This window comes from Garra rufa, chromosome 9 (genome assembly GCF_049309525.1).
Source record: "Garra rufa chromosome 9, GarRuf1.0, whole genome shotgun sequence".
NCBI lineage: Eukaryota > Metazoa > Chordata > Actinopteri > Cypriniformes > Cyprinidae > Garra > Garra rufa.
This window is the reverse complement of record NC_133369.1, coordinates 23,417,296-23,435,982: the sequence shown is the minus strand read 5'-3', so window position 1 is coordinate 23,435,982 and position 18,687 is coordinate 23,417,296. Positions and strand designations below refer to the sequence as shown.

Below are 18,687 nucleotides of genomic sequence, written 5' to 3'. Positions count from 1 at the left end.
ACCGATTGTTTTTTTGGCATATCTCGGACCCTAGGCTGACCAGAGAGACGCGTTTTTTTCACAGACAATTTATGGGGCAGGCAGCGAGCGGATCGTGAAGAAAGGTCAGCTGAAATTGACACTATGTTTCAGGCTAGAAATCGCTGATACAACCTTTAAGTATATATATATATATATATATATATATATATATATATAGATGGTTCAAACACTCACTGATGCTTCAGAAGGAAACACGATGCATTAAGAGCCAGGGGTGTAAACTTTTGAACAGAATGAAGATGTGTTCCTTTTTTTTATTTTGCCTAAATATAATTTTTTTTTCATTTAAGACTGCCCTTCAGAAACTACAGAAGATACATGAGACAAAATAAGTTAAATTTACCCTTTAAATTCCTTTATATTCCAAATGTTTTCACCCCCCATGCATTGTTTCCTTCTGGAGCATCAGTGAGCGTATGAACCTCCTGTAATAGTTGCATAATAGTTGCAACCGAGTCCCTCAGTTGTCCTCAGTGTAAAAAGAGGGTTCCGAAAACCATACAGTTATTGTTAGAAAGGGTTCAAATACACAAAAATGCAAAAAGACAAAGAATTTGAGGGACCTGAAAGATTTTTTTAAGAACACTGGGCAGTTTAACTGTTCAGGACAAACAAGAGACTCATGAACAACTCCAAATTACTAAACAAAAAAAAAAAAAAAACACAGCTGTTGATCATTTAGGTAACAACACAGTATTAAGAATCAAGTGTATGTAAACTTTTGAACGGGGTCATTTTTATAAATTTAACTATTATTTTCTCTTGTGGACTATATGTAAATGTCTTTTATGTGAAATATCTTATTCAGGTCAGTACTAAAAAAATAACATGCATTTTGTATGATCCCTTCTTATTTGGGTAAAATTAACATTTTGAAGAATCTGCAATGTGTATGTAAACTTTTGACTTCAACTGTGTTGGCACACACACACACACACACACACACACACACACACACACACACACACACACACACACACACACACACACACACACACACACACACACACACACACACACACACACACACACACACACACACACACAACAGAAATTAAATAGAACTATCAAATTATAAGCAGTAATTTGTCATTCCATTTTACAACTGCCTTTGTAGTATAAAAGACAGCGAACAAAACAGTCTGAAATTGAATTCCGCATTGAACCAAACGTTTATAGAAATCAAGCCAAAGGCTAGGCAAAAAAACAAAACAGATTTTAGGAACACAAGTCATCTTCATAGGAGAGTCATTTTACAGACTGAAAGCTGATAGAGAGATGACACTTTTTCCTATCTCATTCTACAAAGAACCTTTGAATTATACATCACAACATCTTAACATCTGACACACACACACACACACACACACACACACACACACACACACACACACACACACACACACACACACACACACACACACACACACACACACACACACACACACACACGGTTTAGGTGAGACAAAAATAAGTCCCTGGCAATCGCAGACAAAAGAGAAGTCTGCAGAGAACAAAGAGTCCTATAGCACCACACACACACACACATATATATACAGTGACAGGCTCAAAGGGTCATACCTCACCACGGCCAGTCTGTCGTAATGGAAGTTGACACTGGACAGATTAGCGATGCCCTGCCACTCTCTGAACTGATATTTTATGAGCACAAACAATAAATAAGTGTGAGCGTCTGTGTGTGTGTGTGAGAAATCTAATAGTGCTAATAGCATTAGAGCAGATTGGATTAAACAGATGAAGGCGGAGCGGAATGTCATTCAGAGCAGGTTATTATCAGACATTAATCAGGCTAACAGTGTTAAAGACACATTACGCATGCTTTAGATTAGAGATGCCTGATTGGCAATAAAGGAATGGACCCCCAGCAGCCATGCGCTCTCGCTTTCTCTCCCATACACACACACACAACACCACTCAAACTTAATTTGATGCTAATTGCCAAGCTATATATCTGAGAAACAGTAAGTGAGAATTTTCTTTAAGAGTGGGATGTGAAATCCCAATAGGATTAGAAGAACAACTTTTTTTTAGCACATTTTTCTGTTTTAGCACATTAGGATTTCTCAGCTGAGCTGTAAAAAAAAGGGTGCTAAAATTACTTTAATAATAAAAAATAAAACTGTTCTTATTTACTTGGTGTTTAACATATTCCAGCATGTAAATATATCATATAAAAAGAAAAAAATTGAAAGAGTGAGAGAGATGGGGGAGCAATTATATATATGTAAGGAAATATATATATATTTTTTTCTTTTTTAATACAAATACATAAATAATTGATATATTATATATACAGAGCTGTAAAAAAAAGGTGCTAAATATAACTTTAACAATAAAAAATATTTTATACTATTTTATATTTCATTTACTCTGTGTTTCATATTCCAGCAATGTTAACGCATAATATAAAAAATCTAAAATACAGCCATTAAATCTAAAATTTAAAAGATTTTTATAGTTTTTTTTAAAGAAGTCTCTTCTGCACACCAATCCTGCATTTATCTGCTTTATCTAAAGTAAAGCAAAAACAGTAACATTTTGAAATATTTTTCTATTTAAAATAACTTTTTCTATTTGAATATATTTTAAAATGTCATTTATTCCTGTGATTTCAAAGCTGAATTTTTAGCATCATTACTCCAGTCATATGATCCTTCAGAAATCATTCTAATATGCAGATTTGCTGTTCAAGAAACTTTTTACTATTATTATTATTATCATTATTATTATTATTAATATTATTATTGTTGTGAAAGAAATTATGGAAATTAATACATTTGTTTGGCAAGGTTGTGAATATTAATCACAGGAATAAATTATATGTTAAAATATATTAAAATAAAAAACAATTCTTTTAAGTAATACAAATTCTTTACTGTTTTTGAATCAAATAAATGCAGGCTTGGTAAGTAGAAGAGACTTAAAAAAAAAAAATCTTGACTAGTAGTAATATATATGTGACCCTGGATCACAAAAGCAGTCATAGGGGTTTTTTTTTTTTATATATTGAGATCTATACATTGTCTGACAGTTGAATAAATACGCTTTCCATTGATGTATAGTTTGGTCAATAGTTGGCCGAGATACAACTATTTAAAAATCTGGAAACTGAGGGTGCAAAAAAAAAAAAAAAAATAGTGAGAAAATCACCTTTAAAATTGTCCAAATTAAGTTCTTAGCAATGCATATTACTAATCAAAAATTACATTTTGATATATTTACGGTAGGACATTTACGAAATATCTTGATGGAACATGATCTTTACTTAATATCCTAATGATTTTTGACAAAAAAGAAAAATCGATAATTTTGTATCATACAACATATTGTTGGCTATTGCTACAAGTATACCCCAGCTATTTATCGCTGACTTTGTGGTCCAGGGTCACAGGCATGTACCAAAAAGAATCCCATAAAGAGTTTTTTCTCAAATAAATAGGTTAAAAGTGCAATTAATTTGTACCAAAAGTTTCATTTAGCCACAGTGCTAAATGCATTTATGTGGAACGATTTTAGTTGTAAAATATAATTTCTAATTAAGCACAAGTTAAGTGATTAAGTTAAGAGAAAGTGTGTCCTGTGCTTGTATACGTGAGGAGGGAATCAGGCTCTTTTCCTCATTAAGGCCCATTATTCTCCATCAGCCTCACCTGCTGGCATCATCTCCCCCGTCACTCCTCATTACCGTATCAACGGTGATGCCAGCCATCCCTCTACACCTTTACTGTCTGATTGACTTGGACACAAAAAATGAAAGTCCAGAGAAAATTGCATAGAGGAATTAGCTGTGTGTGTGTAGTAAAGGGAGAGAGGGGGGCAGTGAGAGTCAGCCCCTGGCCTGAGGGTGTGGTTTTGTTGGGTTTTAATTTCCGTGTAAAATGTCAGGCGGTGATGGTGTCCGCTGGCTGGCATTAGCATTTGCTTTAGCCAGAAGCGCTCTGATAACCAGCCCTTATTGAAATATGGAGACACCTACACCGGTGTGATGTGATAAACCTTCCCCTGCTCAACGAACTGGCCGTCTCCAGGGGGGAAACTAAAACACACTTGTGCGTTGAATAACAACCCAAGTGCTTCTGCACTGAATCAAGTGAACACCTGCTGCTTAGTAGAAGTTGAAAAATGCACACAGTTGGCATGAAACACCATGGGTGTGATTAAAGGCATAGTTTACCCAAAAATTCAAAAATTCTGTCATTAATTACTCACCCTCATGTCGTTCCAAACCCACAAGACCTTTGTTCATCTTCAGAACACAAATTAAGATATTTTCTAAGAAAACTAAGAGCTTTCTGACCCTGTATAGACAGCAACACAACTGACACGTTCAAGGCCCAGAAAGGTAGTAAAGACATCGACAAAATAGTCCACGTGACATCAGTGTTTCAACCATAATGTTATGAAGCTACAAGAATACTTTTTGTGTGCAAAGAAAAAAAAAAAAAATAATAGTATTTTCATAGTTTCATCAAATTAAGGTTGAACCACTGATGTCACATAGACTATTTTAATGATGTCCTTACTACCCTTCTGGGCCTTAAACACAGTAGTTGCGTTGCTGTCTATGCAGGGTAAAAAAGCTCTCGGATTTCATCAAAAATATCTTAATTTGTGTTCTGAAGATGAACGAAGGTCTTATGGGTTTGGGGGAAAAAAAAAAGAAAAACGTTTTTCTCTTGAAAATGTCACTTTAAAGGCTCTGTGCTATTTGATCTGTTGTTGTGACACATATATTTAGTGGAATTAATTAGAAAAAACAACATTAATATTCATCTTTAGAACACAAATTAAGATATTTTTTATGAAAACCAAGCTTTCTGACACTGCATAGACATTAATGCAACTGACATGTTCAAGGCTCGGAAAAGTTATAAGGACACCAATGAAATGAGAATACTTTTTGTGTGCAAAGAAAACAAAACTAACAACTTTATTCAATGATTTCTTCTCTTCCAGGCCAGTCTCTTCTGCCATTCACGAGAGTACCACCGATGTCACATGGACTATTTTAACAATGTTTTTACTACCTTTCTGGGCTTTTGAACGTGCAGGGTCAGAAAGCTCTCGGATTTCAACAAAAATTTCTTGATTTATGTTCCGAAGAAGAACGAAGGTCTTACAGGTTTGGAACGACATGAGGGTGAGCAATTAATGACAAAATTCTAATTTTTGGAGAACTATCCCCTTAATGTTTATCTAGATTTGATTAGGGATGCAACGATACCATTTTTTCAAAACCGATCCGATCCGATACCAAGAATTCTGCGTATCGGCCAATACCGATACCAGGCCGATATCAGTGGGGGTATTTTACCTTCAAAACTAAAGAATGTATACAATTCACTTTGTCATTAAGATTTATTTGTTTTAGGTAAAGCAAGAAATACCAAATCTGCTTACACATTGTTGGATAAAAAAGGGTGAAAAAAGAGATACATGCATGAGTGCAATCAAATTCATAAATTCATATTAGGGCTGTCAAAAATAACGCGTTAACGGCGTTCATTATTTTGTGGTTGTTAATTACGTCAATTTTTTAACGCATTTCACGCATGCACAGTGTGACGAATTATTTGTGAGGAAAGCGGTTGGGGAGCTAGAGGCGAGATGGAGCAAGGTGAGCCTATGGACGGATTCAAATATAAAAAGAATGATGATGGTACAGTTAACAAGTACAAGCCTGGACAAGTTAACAAGTCTGCAACTGGAATGGTTATAGCCAAGCTTAAGCCCGGTTCTACTGGGGTAGACGGTGCTATATACTGTACCCTCAAACGAAAGCAAAGCAATTGAAGATCTGGCAAACAATCCAGCATTGTTCATCTCATGACTAAGTGGAGACGCGATGTAAATAAAAGATTCATTGTGTAGTTTAGAAAGCTTTATTGATTATAATGGAACTTTGTGAGATCTCTATGAACTAAGATTTGTGACACTTTTAGTGATAATAAAGGGAGCGCGCTTTGCACTTTCCATGCCATAATCCATTCAGAATTTGTATGAAACTTTCGTTTTTCTTATGTTTTGGGAATTACATCTGCATAGTTATGCTGGGTTCATTCTCGAAAGAGCGGTGACTGACACAGTGATATCAAAGCAATTGACGGATAAAAATGAAGCGCTTTCTGTCGTCTCGTTCTTGACCAGGCATGCTTAACAAAAATAAAGCGAAATGCATGCCTCACAGACATGATAAACATATCTATAGAGAGCTTTAAATTATTACTTAACGAAATAAAACATATCGAAAACAAAAACTTGTTTATTATGTAATCCGTAAAGATAAATTTCTCTCTCAAGGCGCTTCCAAAAAGGAGATTGCTGTCAGGATCTTTGCGACATTGACTCTGAATACACTTTATTAATAAATAATTCAGATATGTCCTTACTCTTTCCCGACACATTCATTATTTATTTTTGCCGGCATTTTGTGGCAAGTTTCAGCCATACTGCGTGCAAATGAACGCGGATCTCTTCCAGCTGCGCCATCCGAGCCGGTCTCGAAAGTAAAACCGAAAGTCTCGTGTTGTTTCCACCAGCGCTGCATTTTTTTCTTCTTCAACATAATTGATGGATGTCTAAAATATAAAAAATAAGGAGTAGCCTAAAACAGGCCCGATGCCGGCCCTGACATAATATGAAAGTATGAAAATTATGTATCTGTGTTCTGTTATTTATTTTTTGGTATGCATTTCAGAAAAAAAAATGGTTAGGATTCAGGTGTAGCTGCAAATAGTGATTAATCATGATTAATCCACTGAAAAGTCTGATTAATCTGATTAAAAATTTTAATCATTTGACAGCCCTAATTCATATTAAATAAAATATATAAAATAAAAATAACATTTTGACAACAGAAATATTACAGATATAAATAACTGAACAGATCTGCCAGCAGATGGCGGCAAGACACTGATTCATTTCATTCATTTGATTCGTTTGAACGGATGGTTCATTCAGGAATAAAAGCAAGTGACTCTCTGTTTGAATGGGAAATTGAATCATTCCACTAGATTCGTTTAAAAACGCACGTTCATTCATAAACGAAACACCGCTGTGTTTGAGTGGAGATACGCTGCGGCTCAGTTGTGACTTGTTTCAGATTACTTTTGACGATGAAATAGAGCAAAATCAGGCAAAAGTGTTATAGTCAGACAATGCAAGTCATTTAATAATAACTTATTTATTTAACTGCTGTATTAAACAATCGCAAAGTCCTTGTATTCTTTTGCGCGATGCTTTTGAAGATGCTTGATTAAATTTGTGGCGTTGTAATTCGAAACACTACTTCCACCTCTTGAAACTTTGGCTTTGCAAATATTACAATTTGCAGTGCTACTAGCTGCTGTATCAAGAATAAAATATTTCCAAATCAGGGACATGTTTACCGCGCTGAAGTAGACTTTGCATGTAAAAGTTCCCTCTGAACTCGCCTGTCACACTCACGTCACATGTGGTTTTGCAAGCAGCGCAACGTATTTTAAATGTATTTTATTTTTAAGGCAATGTTTTAAAATAATTGTGTTCTTGTATGAACTATTATAGTTTTTACAGTAGACTATTATTTCTTGCTATTTATTCAATCAAACTCTGGTAACGGTATCGAATTTGGATCGGTCACGCATCACCGATATCCGATCCATTCAAAAAGCTTGGATCGGCGTCGATACCGATCCAGAGTATCGGATCGATGCAACCCTAGTTTTGATGTGTATGAAAGTTAAAAAGAAAAGTTTTTTCCCCCTGAAAATGTCACTTTAAAGACTCTATTAGATATGTTGTTTAAACACATTAATTTAGTGTAATTAATAAGAAAAAAAGAACACAATAATAATGCATTTTACTGCGCCCTCTGACTGGTATGTAAATGATATAGTAAAGAATTTCTTGCTTAGAAACTTGAAGTTACAAATATTTTTACAACAGAATGAAACAAATGCAATGGTTTTGGAAAATGAAGTACCCTGCAACATCGAATTAATTTAGAAATTTAAAGATAATTTAGACAGAGACTCCTACAAAAAAAGCACAAATGAAGTACCCTGCAAAATCAAACAAAAAATCAAACACTTTTGTAATGTTTTTTCAACAATTTTGTCTTTTACATTAATGTGATAGCTTTGAATTATATTTCTTACTTTTCTTCAGTATTTAGGGTGTTTCTCGGAAAACATTTAAGGGTTAGTTTACTCAAAAAAAATTAATTCTGTCATTAATTACTCATCCTCATGTCGTTCCAAACCCACAAGATCTTCGTTCATCTTTAGAACACAAATTAAGATATTTTTCATAAAAACGAAGAGCTTTCTGACCCTGCATAGACAGCAACACAACTGACATGTTCAAGGCCCAGAAAGGTAGTAAAGACATCGATAAAATAGTCCATGTGACATCAGTGGTTCAACCGTAATGTTATGAAGCACTTTTTGTGTCACTTTAAAGGCTCTGTACTATTAGATTTCATGATTTAACACATTTAGTGTAATTAATATGAAAAAAAGAGAACACATAATATTAACAGAATATATCGTGCACTTGGACTGGTACGTAAATTACATAATGAAGAATTTTCTTGCAAAAGAATGGAATAAATGCAATGGTTTTGGGAAACATTTTCAGAGCTGAATTAATTTAGAAAAAGAAAAAAAAAATTAAAAAAAAATTGTGCCTCTTACCAAAAAAACAAAAAACAAATTAAGTACCGTGCAAAATAAAACTACAATTTTGTCTTTTACAATGATGTGATATTTTTTAATTATATTTCTTGATTTTCTTCAGTATCTGGGGTCTTTTCTCAGAAAACATTTAAGGGATTGTTCACCCAAAAATGAAAATTTTGACATTAATTACTTACATGTCATTCCAAACTTGTAAGACCTTTGTTTATCTTAGGAACACAAATTAAAATATTTTCGATGAAATCCAAGAGCTGAATAGACCCTGAACCCTCAATTTTGGCCCTGAATAGACAGAAAGCGTTAAAATAGTCCATGTGACATCAGTGGTTCAACCGCTGATAAATAACAACTTTATTGAGTCTGTCGTGATGCTCTTGTGAATGGCAGCGTAGAGAAGAAATGTGACCCTGGACCACAAAACCAGTCTTAAGTCGCTGGGGTATATTTGTAGCAATAGCCAAAAATACATTGTATGGGTCAAAATTATTGATTTTTCTTTTATGTCAAAAATCATTAGGAAATTAAGTAAAGTTCATGTTCCATGAAGATTTTTTGTAAAATTCCTACTGTAAACATATCAAAATGTAATTTTTGATTTGTAATATGCATTGTTAAGAACCTAATTTGGACAACTTTAAAGGTGATTTTCTCAGTCTTTTTGATTTTTTTGCATCCTCAGATTTCTGATTTCAAATAGATGCATCTCAGCCAAATATTGTCCTATCCTAACAAACCATACATCAATAGAAAGCTTATTTATTGAGCTTTCATATGATGTATAAATCTCAGTTTTGTCAAATTTAACCTTATGACTGGTTTTGTGGTCCAGGGTCACAAATGGTTAAATAAAGTCATTACTTTTTGTGCGCAAAGAAAACTAAAATATTCTTGTAGCTTCATAAAAATACAGTTGAACTACTACTGTCACATGGACTATTTTAACAATGTCCTCACTACCTTTCTGGACCTTGAATGTGGTAGTTGCATTGCTGTCTATGCAGGGTCAGAAAGGTCTTGGATTTCATCAAAAATATCTTAATTTGTTTTCCAGAGTTGAACAAAGGTCTTACATGTTTGGAACGACATGAAGGTGAGTAATTAATAACAGAATTTCCATTTTTGAATGAGCTATCATTTTCATATATGTGATTAATTGTGACAGAAAAACTATTTGACACTAAAAAATTTTTGTACCAGGTAAAAACACTGTAATGCAAAATCTAACTGACAGCAGTCAGACAAGCGAACTGACACCAGAGCAATCAAATGATTGACACAAGCCAAGCTAACTGACAGAGTAGATGAGAGAGGAGAGAGATGCTCATAGGGGACAGAGTGGATGACAACAGGATTAGAAACATACGCCAGCGACTGACAGAACAGAATAACTGACATAACACAAGTTGTTGGAGCGACAGAAGGTGGAGAAAAAGATTGGCAGATAAAAGAGAGAGAGAAAATCACCTCCACTATATCCCAGTGGTGTAGGAACTGCTCCAGGGTGGTAGCGAACACACTGATGGGCGAGAGTGTGGAGGAGGGCAACAGGCCGTCTTCATCTGTGTCCTGCAGGGCCCGCAGCATCTCAGAGGAGAAACCTGAAGCACGGGATCATGGGAATATAGCTTTATCGATATCAAGTATGCTGTCGGTACTCATATCATTGAACGTGATGTGTGTGTGTGTTCGCACCTGTTAGTGTGGTGAAAAAGAAACTGAGGTAATCTACATCCTTCACCGGCACATCCTGTGACCTGCTCGACCAGCCACTCAGAGGAGACCTGCGGGGGAAGCACACACGCATTACTGTGCAGCGGTCCGGCACTGATCCGCTCTCCCGTTACACATCTCACACTGTACTTGAGTGTGTGCGTGTGGTGAGAATGTCAGTCTAAAAATACGGGCCATCTGAGCCCATTCATTTCCTTTGAAATCCACCTCCCGCCACAAATAAGCTCACCTTCAGCAAATGAGAACACTCACCGTATTAAGAGGTCATCCTTACAATATGACATACAATGCTTACAGTTCCTAAAGAAGATTTTAAGACATTCCATTAACCAAACCCCCAGAGTTTTTTTTTGTTTTGTGTAAAGTTTTTTTTTTATTTTTTTGTTTGCTTGTTTGGTTTTTAAATCAAACTACACCTTAACCAAGTGGTACATGCTTTTCATAAAATAAAATAAATAAAACTTTTTCATAAGGATGATTTTATTTTTTATTTTACTGCACTATTATAATTTTTTTTGTAAGGATGATTTTAGTTTTTTTTTTTTTTTGCACAATACCTCCACTTTTAACTCCTTAAAACTCCACCAATTGAATCAAACTACAGTTTAACCCAGTGATACATGCTTTTCATAAAACAAATAAATAAATAAATAAAATAAAAAATACAACTTGTTTGTAAAGATGATTTTATTTAATTCGCTCAAAAACTCCACCTATTGAATTAAACTATACTTCAACACAGTGGTATATGCTTTTCATTAAAAAATAAAATAAATAAAAAATGAATTTTTTTGTACTTTTTTTGTAAGGATGATTTTTTTTTTGCACAACAACTCCACTTATAACCCTTAAAACTCCACTTATTGAATCAAACTACATTTTAACCCAGTGATACATGTTTTTCATTAAAAAATAAATAAATAAAAAATGAATAAATTATATATATACACATACATACATATATACATACATAATATGCTTTTCATTGAAAAAGCATATTATCCACTATTTATCAGTTATATCAACTATATAGAATATTAATATTGGCGATTGTTTAGCATCCACAGCAGAAAAACTGTAACATTTATATTCAACAATTTTTATTCCAAAACTTCTATTCTGCCAGGATGCATTAAATGCACCAACAGTGTTTAGGTTTTGGGTTTTGACAAAAGATTTGTATTTTAAATAAATACTGTATTTCTTGGGCAGCAAATTATCATTTTAGAATGACTTCTGAAGGATCACATCTAAAGTTTAATATCTGTTGAAAATTCAGTTTTGCCATCACGGGACTAAATTACATGTCAAAATATATTAAAATAGAAAACAATTACTGTATTTTACTGTATTTTTGATTAATTAAAAGCAGCCTTGGTGAGCATAAGAGATGTCTTTTAAAAAAACTTTTGATTTTTTTATTTAACTTTTATTTGAACTTTTGAAAGGTAGTAGTGTATATTTAAATGCAAATAAAATATAGATTTTTAAATATATAAATACATATAAATATACTTATATAAACATTAAAGTTGAAGTACATAATGACTAGTCAGTGCTGCTAAATTATGTACTTCAACTTTAATGAAATTAACTTTTAGCTAGCAAAAAAATAAATAAACAGGAAAAAAGTAAATGTTTCCACTCTTCAAGGAAGCCAAACTATTAACAGCTCATTGTTTCTCTGGATTAAGCTGAGGTAAATTTTAACATCAAAATAATTACACACTGCACCTTTAAACTATGAAATACTGCCAATTTTCTCAGCTGGTTTGTAACAGTTAAAGCCTGCAAATCGCCTAGATAATTGCTGTGATCAAACACAGAGTGCAAGAGAACAAAGAGGTCACAGCCAAGACCTTCAGGTCAGTCCATCACGGGCTCCATGTGTGGCTGTGCTTCTATATGTGTATTCAAGGCTTCAGTGGGAACTTTTCTGAGAAGGAAATCAGAGAGAACCAGTGTGTGCCTGTGTTAAAGCTATTCAAGGACAATCCACGCAGTCTTATGATTCTCCCTTATAGATGTGGATCAGTCTCGAGGCCAATAAAGTGAATGAATATCTGATCTTTTTCTTGTTTTGATTTCATTTTTCTTGTGATTGTGGAATGAGCATGTGCTGGACTTCCTTAATACATACTGTTGGCTCATTTCCCATCAACCCATTAGTAAAAAGAAGCCAGACAGACACACACATACAGAAAGATGCACTGCGAAAAAAAAAAAAACTACTGTTCATTGTGTCTTTCTGTGTGCTAACCACACACATACACACTATTGCTATGCTATTAACCATTCTTGTCTAAGTTTAGCAACACTTTCTGAACCCGATGGCCACCATTCAAAACTCTTTAAGAGTAAGTCGTTTCGCTGATGTGATCAAAGTTAAATTCTTGTGAAGGACAGAATGTTCGGTTCATGTTGTTCTGAGGATTGGCTCTCTTAACGGCATGTCACGCAGTTCTGCCATGAACAGAAGCGGCCTTAAGTGATGCTTCACTTATCTCGGAAGAATCCTGTCGCGGGGCCAGACTTTTTCAAAAGTGCAGTCGGTGTGAATTCACTCGGCGTAGCATTTGTTTTGGAATTTTGGTGTGACTCTGAACTTGATGATCGTTCTGTGTCTCATCAATAGAGTAATACTGCCCTCTGTAGGTGTTCTCAAAAAGAGCAGCAAACAGAGACACCAGAGGAAAGGCAGTGTATCCAAGATACACTCACACACGTCACACAGGGACTCAAAGTCACACACTCAGTGTGTTCTCAAACATTGCTCCCATTAGGATTTGAGGGAAAACCACAAATAAAAGAGTGGCTTTAGGCTAGTGACTATAAGAAAAGCAATGGGGACACAGCATGTCACAAAGATACACACGCAGACACACACCCTAAGGCCCTCAGCATGCAGAGGAACTCACAAAGGAATATTCTGTCAATCATCCATGAACAAGTAACAGACTGTTGATTACTCAACCTGCAACAACTCAACTAGTAAAAAAAGTATTCAAACTTGGATGTATATCATACCAGTTCTCTTGTGAGACTTTCGTCATTTGTTTTTCTAAATATAAACTAAATGTGCTTTTTAGCATTACAAATATATAGACATTAATTTTGTATGTGAGGTTTAGTATTATCTATATGTGACCCTGGTCAAACCAGTCTTAAGTAGCATGGGTATGTTTGTAGCAATAGTCAAAAATACATTGCATGGGTCAAAATTATTGATGTTTCTTTTATGCCAAAAATCATTAGGATATTAATTAAAGATCATGTTCCATGAAGATATTTGTCAATTTCCTACCATAAATATATTAAAACTTTGCTAAGAACTTCATTTGGTCTACTCTAAAGGCAATTTTCTCAGTATTTTGATTTTTTTGCACCCTCAGAGTTAAGATTTTCAAATAGTTGATCTTGGAAAACCATACATCAATGGAAATCTTATTTATTCTGCTTTTAGATAACTGTATAAATCTCAGTTTCAAAAAACTAAACTGACCCTTATGACTGTTTTTGTGGTCCTGGGTCACATATTTTATTATAGTATTTATTAATATTTTGTATTTATTTTATTTTTGAATTTTCATTTTCATTTTAGTTCAGTTTTTAGTCATTTTGTTATGTACTTATGTCACTAAAATGTATTTTTATTTAGTTTTATTTCAGTTTGTGTTTAGCATTTTTAGTGCTAAAACATTTCTATTTTTCTAAATCCATCTTTATTTCAATTAACACTAACAATTGTAATAGTTTTAGTTAACGATAACAATACTGAGGAGGCAACAGTATCTAAATAAAATTATTTAACTTTTTGAAAATGTTTTATTAAAGCATATTATTAATTACAATAAAAAAGCATATATTAAAGCTGAAACTTGATGCAAGGTTTGTGAAAAAAGCAATATATTGGTAATTCATATCTGTTATTTGTAGCTTTTTTCTCTTTTTGGCACATTTATTGCCTAAATCGATTACTTATGGATTTAGTTCACCAAAAAAGGAAAATTCTGTCATTAATTACTCATCCTCATGTCATTCCGAATCTGCAAGTACGTTCATCTTCAGAACACAAATTAGATATTTTTGATAAAATTCAAGAGCTTTTCGACCCTGCATAGACAGCAACAAACTACCACGTTCAAGGCCTAGAAAGGTAGTATGGACATAGTTAAAACAGTCCATGGCAGCCGACCCCCCTTCTCCTTTTCTGAAGGCATTCTGACTAAAAAAACATTTCTGAAAAGCTTCATGACAAAAACTGCGCAAAATAAACAAAAAACTAACAAACAAAGTGTTGTGTACACTAAAGACAGCAATAACCCTGAATATACTGAACTTACTGCAGTATGACCTCTGCTTCACTGCACAGTGACTCGTGGCTCTGTTCCACCTCATTATGGCCAATCACAGTTAATGACGAATGGTCACGGCCAATCAGAGATAAGTGGGAGAATAGGCCATCCTCTGATCGTGCCGCACAGCGCTTGGCTGTCTCTGATTGGTTAAATTGTTTGATTCTATTAGCAGTGAAAACTCTGAGACTCCTGTCTCCTCTCTGCAGTCGCAGAAAACAGAGTCACATTTTAAACGTATAAGTCAGATGCAGACAGATACTCCCCTCCAGGGCTGAGCTGCACATGCATAACCTCTGTCAAAAAACAATTGTAACCCTGGACCACAAAACCAGCCTTAAGTAGCATGGGTATAAATTTGTAGAAATAGCCAAAAATATAGATTTTTCTTTTATGCCAAAAACCATTAGGATATTAATTAAAGATCATGTTCCATGAAGATATTTTGTAAATTTCCTACTGTAAATATATCAAAACTTTATTTTTGGTTATTAATATGCATGGCAAAGAACTTTATTTGGACAGCTTTAAAAGGATTTTTTTGCACCTTCAGATTCCAGGTCTTTAAATAGTTGTATCTCGGCCAAATACTGTCCTATCCTAACAAACAGCTTTCAGATGATGAAAAATTTAAAAATTGACCCTTACGACTGGTTTTGTGGTCCAGGGTCACAAATGTAACAAAAAAGCACTGTCTTGTAGACAGTGAAAAAGCTTACTAGGTTAAAAAACAGAGTTCATGTGTCCTAACAATACCACACATGGTTCTTTTTTTTGCCTGGCTTTTTACACCCATGCCCTGTACCCCTGGGAAACCAGATCTCGGATGTCCTAGAGCGGAACACTGGAAGCAGACTTTAGGATTGCATTAGTGAACCGCAATGTGTCATAACCCTCATACCTCAGGTGTACGGTGCGTATTAGCATGGTGGCCAGGCTAGCCGACACTCTCCCAGTGTTGCAGACCTGACTGAGACATGCCAGAAGCTCTGCGGGAAATGCTGGCAGGAAATGGAGAATCTGAACCAGCCTCTTCTGGGACTCCACAGGCAACACCACCACACAGCCCTCCTGTGGATCTGCAATGAGAGATATACATATGTGACCATGGACCACAAAACCAGTCATAATAATCATTTTTTAAGTTTTCTATTAATGTATGGTTTGTTAGCATAGGACAATATTTGGTCGAGATGCAACTATTTGAAAATCTAGAGTCTGAGGGTGCAAAAAATCTAAATATTGAGAAAATTACCTTAATAGTTGTTTAAATGAAGTTCTTAGCAATGCATATTACTAAACAAAAATTAAAGGAGTAGTTCACTTTCAGAACAAAAAATTACAGATAATTTACTCACTCACTGGTCATCCAAGATGTTCATGTCTGTCGTAAGGAAATTATGTTTTTGAGTAAAACATTTCAGGATTTCTCTCCATATAATGGACTTCAATGGTGCCCCCGAGTTTGAACTTCTAAAATGCAGCTTCAAATGGCTCTAAACAATAACAGCCGAGGAAAGAAGGGTCTTATCTAGCAAAAATGATCGGTTATTTTCTAAAAAAAAAAAAAAAAAAAAAAAAATACAATGTATATACATTTTAACCTCAAATACTCGTCTTGTCTAGTTCGGCAAGACAAGCGTATGAGATTAAAAAGTATATAAGTTGTAAATGTTTTTAGAAAATAACCGATCGTTTCACTAGATGAGACCCTTCTTCCTTGGCTGGATCGTGTAGAGCTCTTTGAAGCTGCATTTTAACTGCATTTTGGAAGTTCAAACTCGGGGGCACCATAGAAGTCCATTTTATGGATAGAAATCCTGGAATGTTTTAATCAAAAAACACCATTTCTTTACGAGTGAAAAAAGAAAGACATGAACATCTTGGATGACAAGGGGGTGAGTACATTATCTGTAAATATTTGTTCTGAAAGTGAACTACTCCTTTAAGTAGGAAATTTACAAAATATCTTTGTGGAACATCATTTTTACTTAATGTCCTAATGATTTTTGGCATTAAAGAAAAATAGATCATTTTGACCATACAAATGCTACAAATACACCCGTGCTACATACAGCTGGTTTTGGGGTCCAGGGTCACATATAATGTATGTATATCACACAGAAGAACATAAACAGAGAAATTGTACAGCACAAGTTGTCTTCAAACCACTGCTAACCACTTTTTCCATTACATATAATAAAATCAATTCAAAAATGTAATTATTAATCAAACAAAACTGTACTAATAAATGTAAAACTGCTGCTATTTTAAACATTTAGAAGTTTACTCTTAGAAATTCCTGGCCCATGGTGAATTACAGCTTTATTTTGAGCTTAATAATTCATTTTAAGTATAAAACTTGAGAAAGGAAAGAGCTCCCCCTAGTGGCAAATTCATGTATCTGCGAAAGCTCAACAGTGAACTCAAAAGTGAGGGAGAAAAAAAGCAAGAGAGAAAGAGGTTTGTCCTGTCAGTGATCACAGATAGACAGACATTATTAGCTGCTGACGCACGCTGCTGATGTCATGAGTGCTTACACACACAAAGGGAGCGCTGTGCTCCCGAAACACAAAACTACTGAGAGCTTATATCACACTTAGAACCGGAGACGCCACCATTCTTAATGCTCACCCTCACTACCGCACGATCCCTTATGCAAGCCTCTCTCAAGCACACGCACATTATAGTATTGTGAGAGTATGCTAAACAGTTGTTTGTGAGTATATATTATTACCATAAATGCTGCAGGCATTATTCTGAAGACTCTGCAGAAGGTCTTTATTGCCCCTCGCAGCTGCTGCATGGATCGTCTCTAGTAGTTGCGCTGAGAGTTGAGGATTCCTGCTGCCCAGCTGAACCAACTGCACCGGCAGTGATGCCAACCAACGCGCCAGAATCCTGCTCCTGCAAGAGAAAGAGACTTCAGACTCTTTTCTTCTCATTGTCACAAGGTGTTTCTGCCACTGATGTCACATGGACTGTTTTATTAATGTCCTTACTACCCTTCTGGGCCTTGAACTTGGTAGTTACATTGCTGTCTATGCAGGGTCAGAAAGCTGTCGGATTTCATAAAAATATCTTTATTTGTGTTCAAAAGATGAACAAAGGTCTTACAGGATTAGAACAATATAATGAGTAATAATAATTAATTACAGAACTTTCCTTTTACTATTGTCAAATCAAAAAACAAATGTAAAAACAGTAATATTGTGAAATATTATTATAATTTAAAGCACCTGTTTTGTATTTTAATTGATTTTGAAATGTAATTTATTCCTATTATGGTTGAACTAAATTTTTCAGTTGCCATTACTTCAGTCTTAAGTGTCACATGATCTTTCAGAAATCATTTTAATATAATTTAGCCCTCAGGAAATATTTCTCATTATCAATTTTGAAAGCTGTTGTGCTGCTTAATATTTTTGTAAGAAGCACATTTAAAGGTTGTATCAGCGATTTCTAGCCTAAAACATAAAGTGTCAATTTCAGCTGACCTTTCTTCACGATCCGCTCGCTGCCTGCCCCATAAATTGTCTGTGAAAAAACCGCGTCTCTCTGTTGTGGACTTTCGCTCCGCCTCCCTCACATCCCTGCACCAGTACGAAAGTCCACAACACCAAACCCCTGACGCTGATTGGTTGGAACACTGTTTGTTTATCTGTGGAAAGGTTGGTAGTGCCGATTGTTTTTTTGACATATCTCGGACCCTAGGCTGACCAGAGAGACGCGTTTTTTTCACAGACAATTTATGGGGCAGGCAGCGAGCGGATCGTGTTGAAAGGTCAGCTGAATTTGACACTTTATGTTTCAGGCTAGAAATCGCTGATACAACCTTTAAGATAGAAATGTTTTGAACG

At 35.0% G+C, this 18,687-nt stretch overlaps 1 protein-coding gene across 1 annotated transcript in view; it reads right to left on the bottom strand.

Annotated features, from left to right (window-relative positions):
• tex10 (testis expressed 10) overlaps nt 1–17,772 on the bottom strand; it is a 21,017-nt gene extending 3,245 nt beyond the window's left edge. The window contains exons 1-4 of the mRNA XM_073847785.1: nt 17,565–17,772; nt 15,729–15,906; nt 10,434–10,522; nt 10,206–10,339 (exon numbers count right to left, since the gene is read on the bottom strand). Of these exons, the coding sequence (XP_073703886.1) occupies nt 10,206–10,339; nt 10,434–10,522; nt 15,729–15,906; nt 17,565–17,772 (609 nt within the window). The remainder of the gene's footprint in view (nt 1–10,205; nt 10,340–10,433; nt 10,523–15,728; nt 15,907–17,564) is intronic.
• Nucleotides 17,773–18,687: the final 915 nt, after the last annotated feature.